Source organism: Carya illinoinensis, chromosome 11 (assembly GCF_018687715.1).
Source record: "Carya illinoinensis cultivar Pawnee chromosome 11, C.illinoinensisPawnee_v1, whole genome shotgun sequence".
Classification (NCBI taxonomy): domain Eukaryota; kingdom Viridiplantae; phylum Streptophyta; class Magnoliopsida; order Fagales; family Juglandaceae; genus Carya; species Carya illinoinensis.
The window spans coordinates 894,233-901,321 of NC_056762.1; the positions used below are offsets into that span (position 1 = coordinate 894,233).

Below are 7,089 nucleotides of genomic sequence, written 5' to 3' on the forward strand. Positions count from 1 at the left end.
AAGTATTTGAATTTTGAATAATCCCATAACTAACGACCACAATGGTTCTTAGGCCCGATGCTACCATCGATCGATTATAGTCAGTACTGGATCATCAATTCCTAATTTCAGATTTTGCTACAATCAAGGAAAAAGGAGATCTGTCTGCATGCATATATGCCCTCAAAATCAAGAGTGAAATGAAGTTAGTTAGTTTGGTGGTGCCGAGGCGTGGTGGGCAACGGAGTATAGTATGATTAGATTTGGACCCATCAAAGCTCAGTTAATTAACTGGCCATCCGGATGATCATGATTCATGTTCATGACAAAATAATTAAAGAGAAAAAAAATTAAAGTTACAAAAGCTAGCCTTTAATTCGAAGTTCCGAACTCGTACATGACTGACAATCAAGTGTAACATCAACAAAAAACTAGAAAACCATGAAAACGAAACGTTGAAAGAGAAGATGATCCACACAATTAATTAGCTTGCTAGCGGCCGGGAAAATAATGCTGTCTCCCAAAATCTAATTCTTTATTCAGTATGCCGCCTGCTCCCCCTGCCCAATGATCGCATGCATAAAACCGAAAGACTAATTAAATGATCACAACTAATTACACAAAAAAGAAAAAAAAAGAAGCTAAAAATCATGCACGGAATCCCAATTAATTAAGTATATATGATCATTTCATGACAAGCTAATTAATTGAAAATTAGTAATAACAACATGTTGTGGATCGCGATTTGAAGTGTAGAAAATGTGAGTCACTCACTTTCTTGGGGGTGATGAACTCCAAGAACGTCTTATGTTTGCCCTTCATGTTGTTAATGGTATTGGGAGACTTGTGGTGACGATGATCGCTCATGACCCGCCGGCCTCTATATTTCTTCATTTGCTCTCTCACGTATCTCTCATATAAGAAGGCTGCCCCTAGGAACTGCGGTAGGACTAGCCACCCCATAAACAGTAGCTTCACATCGTACCAAATTGGTATCCTACGTACGATTCGACCTCATTAATTAAAAGCTTTCGATCCGTTTGTTTGAAGAATTTAAATTAAACAATATGTTTTGCGCGTGATGTATATAAAAATTAATGGAAGTTTTCATACCACTCCAGAATGGGTTGGAGAAGCATCTCCATGAGAGAGAGAAATGAGTATAAGATCCAGTAAGCAAGCCACTGTTCGTCATCCAGTTTCGAAGTGCTTTCTATGGCCATCACCGATGCATATCTACAATCGCGCGAAGAGAATATTCCGAACACGAAAGAAAAAGGTGGGAAATTCTTACTTAAGAGTACGCAGTTCCTAACGTAAAACACACAAATGGAAAGCTAAAAGAGATCAAGAGGTATCAAAATTATTCAATATACTCACAAGGGGTACAACAACATTAACACCGGCCTGCATGAATATCATCATCAAATTAAAATTGAAGGAAAAAAAAAAAAAAAACCTGATAATGCGAATGGCGCATGCATAAAGGCTTATTACGTACCCAGAAAGTGAATGAACCTGGGTGATTAACGTCCATAATTTTCCCATTATTCAGTACCTTCCCCGGAGCCTACGTGGGATACGCAGAAACAAGAAAAGAAAATTGAAAGTAGAAACAGATCAGAAGCTGGTTTCTAAAAGAGTAAAGTGAACAAGGGTTGCGAACTTGCGGTTGTTCAAAATATGGAAGAAAGTGGACAAATGGATCGGAGTTCCAAAAGGGTAGGAGTGATTATACTAATAGATGGGAGCAGGCCGGGACAGTTGCATGGCATATGATGATCATGTGAGATAGAGCATCGGATTCTCACTTAGCCGTGTTGAAGTCAAGCGAGCATGATCCAGATTTAGCACCGTCTTCGTCCAAGACAGGCAGCAGTAATCCATACTAAAGCATGCACTTTCGGCATTCCTTTAGGCGCTACCTCGCTAGCTGTGCCTTTTCATTTTTATTTTTCAACGAAATTTATTCATATGTAATCAACCTTATCAATCGGCTTTGTATACCTCAAACCACCTGTTCATTATTATAATAAAAATTGGTAATATAATGAAAAATAAAAAGATGATAATTAAACATTTATGAATATCTGTTTTCTTCATGTATTAATTAGATCTACAACAAGGAAGGTTATTTAAAAAAATCAATCAATCTCAAAATCAATTTGTATATTTTATGGCACAATGGACAACAACCAATGAAATTATTGGTCGCATTCCATTCGCTATTTTATCTTCTAGTATTGTAAATATAGATAGTGGCAATGATCCTCCAGTTGTTTCTTAAGTTCATTAATATATATATATATATATATATATATATAAAGCTTGATTAGAAGAAGGAGGAAAAAAAAAAAAAAAAGTAGTAACAATCGGAGAAAAAATTGTAGGGATCGAATATATGAGTACTTAATTAAATAATTTTTACCTTCATCTCATAATTGCCTCATATTAGGGTACCTAAGTGCAAGAGTACCTTTGCACCGAAAGTTCGAAAAAGCTTCTAGTTTACAGCTCTCGCGCCGCGCGCACATATATATATATATATAGATTTCACTATCAAACTCATATATAGTCAAAGCTTTTGTAAGATGAAACCGAGATTGAGAAATAATTAATATATAATGTGAAAAAGATGGTATATATATGCATGGTACATTGTAGATGAAAAGATTATGCTTATTATTAGTTTTTTTTTTTAATACGAGGAGTACAGTATCTAATTTTATTGATAGCCCTTATTTATGATAGAGAAAAATTGTGATTACAACCGAACGTCTGGGTGTTACAAATAATCAAAAAATCCAAACACAACTATCAAAACAATGCAAGAGCCAAAGCAAAACCACAAAACATCATACAAAATATTAATGGCAGAATTCTAATAAATACAAAACCCAAATAACATACCATACCTGCACATAAAATTAAGATAAGAAAAACCTGTAATATACATGTCATCGATGATAGTGAATTACTTGGAAACATTCTCAAATCATGCGAATAGCTCTAGAATATCCTTGGGAAGATTATTTTTATTATTAAAGAAGAAATCCATACCTTTAATGCCCATTTTGGCTTATTTGTCACCAATGAGATTTGTTTCCCTAAAAATATGATGTAGCCTCACCATCCTCGATTGAGCCGTCAATCTTGCCTTGTTCTAGTACGTCTGACTCCACCAAGGAACTTGCCCATCTCTCTGCCACCAATTAAACACAAATTTTAAATTAGATTCAACATCTATGTGGGTTATATTCATCTAAGCACATAATCTAAGACCGTCTGAGAGGGCTCTGATCTCAGCAATATTGTTTGAGTCTTATACCATAGAACTTGACAAAAGCAAATATTATTTTGCCATCCACATCTCAAAGAATACCACCACCTCCACTTCTGTTGGATTACCAAGACTACTTCCATCTACATTAACTTTCACAAAACCATGTGCCGGGTGCACTACTTCAAAATTTAAATATTCTTTTTCTGTAAAGGCATCTTCATTAGGCCTAGTTGTTGTAAAATCATATCATCTGAGCATTTGATGAATGGCTTATTCATTTTTGTATGGATAATTTGAGCTAACAAATTCTTGTCTTTATAAACCACTTGCTCCAGTATTTCAACAATCCTCGCAATTTGAGTTTTACATCTATATAACCATAGTAACCATGTGATTAAAGATGGAAAAATACCAATCATTACATTGATCTGTGAGACCGTCTGAGCCTTGGATATCCATTGATGAATTTTACTACCCCATGTACAAGTTGGCCCAAATTTTAGACCCAGCACAACCTAAAAATAATTCTAAAAAAAAAGAAGAGGCTAATATCTCTCCTAAAAGTAGCGAGTGATTTAAAGATTCACAAATAACCATTATATAGCATTGACATTTAAAGGCCATAGAAATATGCAACTTCAATATATTTTGGTCAAAAGGCAAACTATTGTACATACCTTTCAACAAAAACGAAGTAATCTATGCCAAATCTACTTGGCCCATGGTGGTTTGTCCTTAGATTCATGATTATATTGCCAAGCTAAAGAGGTAGAAAAATTTACATTATGCTCCACTGTCCATATAGGAATATCTGAGCCCGAGGAAAGTTGAATATTTTGTTACTTTAGCTCTTCACAAATGTGCATCCCCATTAGTTCCTGATCAATTTTTGCTCAATTACCACTTGTATAAAAAAATAATAATAATAATAATAATAAAAAAAAAAAAAAAAAAATAAACCTAACTAAAGTTAAAGAGGGATCCGTAACAATTCACCAAAAATCCCTAGAGATGACCAATTTTCATACCAAAATGAGATATTTCCTTCATTTATGATCCATCCAGACCCTTTAATCACCAATTTGATCAATGGTTTTAAAGCCTTCTAAAAGTGTGATTCATAACAAACATGATTAAGGAATAATGAGTGATAATGAGCTTTATATTTGACTCTGAATGAAGTAGCCCAAATAGAATTACCATACAAAAATTGCCAAACAAATTTCCTATGAAGAGTTTTCTCAATGTCTTTGAACTTCTATATACCAAGACCACCTTCATCTGTAGGCCGACAAATAGTGCCCCATGCCACCTATTTCTTTTTCTTTTTCCCCTCCTTACTACATCACAAGAAGTCTATAAAAATCTGATTTAACTTGTGTGAAATTACCCAAGTACCTTTGTGTATTCACCAAAATATCTACCAATTCACTTGAACAAATTGGTTATATCTCAAATTTGCAATTATTAATCAATTGAACATATAAAGTCAATAATTAAATTGCATGACACAACAATTGGTGGCGAATAAAAACATTTTAAAGAGCTCTTTAAAAGTAAAACCCTATGGGGCAACCAAATCCAAAAAAATCAATTTTATTATTTGAGAATCAAGTTACAAGCAAGTTCTTAATTACAAAACCTTTGCTAATTGACTCTCCTACTTGACACGACAAATGACCGATTTGCCTCTACCTCGGTAGCAGCCAGAATCTCTAACGATCTTCAAATATTAACTTTTTTCCTGGATCTCCAATGGCTAAAACTCAAACAATTAATTCTCTAACATGGAGCACGATCACACTCGAAGAGAAAGATGAAAACAAGAAGATAAATCTCAAGTGAATTTTCTCACACAAGCTCACGGAATGTACTCTTAATAATTCCTGACAAGAATCTCTAACTGAGTTATTCAACTGAATCCCTTTAAATATTAAATCTGGAAGAAGTTCCAATTGCAGTAGGACTTTGCTGACGGAGCGGATCTGTCGCAAAGAAGTCTCTTGATGAAATGCTAACGCTCAGTATTAAATCCTCTTTGCAATAACTATCCCAGATCAACTTCTTTTTTGGATAAGTGCAGATTCCTTGGAGCTCGATTTTTATACATATCACTAATCTAAAACAATCTCTAATACCTCCTAAATAAACTTAATATTATTATATATAAAGTCAATAAATAATTTACATTCATCCAAAATTACAAACTTAATGATAGAATAAACTCTATCATTTTAGTCACCTAGTCCTAGCCAAATTCTTGTATTTACATTTTGTATGACACTACGAGGTGTATTAAGCACAATTAACAAATGCATAGGAATACTAAACAACACATGTTTTAATAAAATAGGTCTTCCACCCTTCGAGAGTAAAGCCAATTTCCAGGAGGCCAACTTCTTTAGCACTTTCTGAATTAAGGAATATATGTGAGTGCTAGTATACTGCCTAGACATATAGGAGCACCCAAATATAAACAAAGAAAAGAACCCTCATGAAAACTTGTAGTCTAATGCCCAATCATCTTTTGTGTTGTAGAAACTTGTTTAGCAAAATATATCACAGATCTGGTATGGTTGACCTTTTGATGAGAAATGCTTTCATATGTGTGTAAAGTATCCATGCACGCCTTCATTAATATAATCATTGAAAGACTATATATGATTCATTAATATAATATTTTCATTGCAATATATTCTTTGTGTTTTCTAATTCCTTCAATCAATAGATCAACTTTATGTTATAAATAATTAAGAAAATGATGCATATCATTTATGCAAAGTGTATTTCGAAAATCTTACAAATCAATTTATGTAATTGGCGACAAATCCACTAGCATTGATTTTCTTGCCGATCGAGTTCATGACAGTCTTGAGTTTCATCAGCAAGGTGCACGTACGTGTGTACACAACCATTCTTGCTCATTTGAGTTCACATGAGTCTTGGGACCTGCCACAATATAAGATTTCATCAACTTCATTCAATGGTTGTATATGGTGATACTAGAGAGCTCATCTTTGGTTTTGATCCTTGTGTCACATGCATGTTGTAAAAATCTTTCTACCTTGATTTTGAGGGGACTAGCTATTGGACTAGATAATTAAGATATATCGATCATTAGAGATAAAATAAAGTTGAGAATTTGATTTGAATAATATTGTTATTGATATATTTCACTTTCATAATTATCAAACTAGTTATATTATACCATCTCTATATAACTTTCGAATAATAGGGACGTAAAAGTTTCCATTCAAAATGATAAAGACGTAGTCTTAACTTGATGGCTAATTTGGAACTTGTCTTCTCATATATTTCTCTCTCATTCTTCCCTTTTTCTTTTAGTTTCTATATATGCAATCAAGAAATCTTAAAAATATGATTTTCAATATCATGATCATGTTATATTATAATAATGATCTCGATTGTAAATATATGGTACTTCTCTTTCATATTTTAACGGATGAAATCCAAGGAACAAGCTCTCGTGGAGATTTTAGGGATGGGAATTAGCTATATTTATATAATTATATGTAGAAAGGGCCAAAAAGAAGTAATAGGCTACCTAGCTACTAATACATATATATATATCATGTAATATTGCCTAGCTAGCATGTGAATCCTTGATACATCAATGTGTTAGGCCTACGTAGTACTTATTAATGCCCAATCCCTACAATAATTGATCATTGTGATTAAGTTAAAGCTTAATTAGACCAAAATTATGTATCAAAATGAAACTGCCTAACCTGTATTGGGCGAGTAGTATGTAGAAGGCAAGCAATTAATCTACAAGGCCTGAAGGCCTAGCTAGTTATATATTGATT

The 7,089-nt window shown here is 33.6% G+C and overlaps 1 protein-coding gene across 1 annotated transcript; it reads right to left on the reverse strand.

The window, feature by feature from the left end:
- Nucleotides 1-329: 329 nt before the first annotated feature.
- Nucleotides 330-1,934, reverse strand: LOC122282076 (HVA22-like protein e). Its single transcript, XM_043094007.1, has 5 exons — nt 1,481-1,934; nt 1,360-1,386; nt 1,093-1,215; nt 754-976; nt 330-539 (listed from the first exon to the last, which is right to left on the reverse strand). Exons 1-5 carry the CDS (start codon nt 1,525-1,527, stop codon nt 519-521), a joined length of 441 nt encoding a protein of 146 aa, XP_042949941.1. The 5' UTR covers nt 1,528-1,934; the 3' UTR covers nt 330-518.
- Between the last annotated feature and the right edge of the window lie 5,155 nt (nt 1,935-7,089).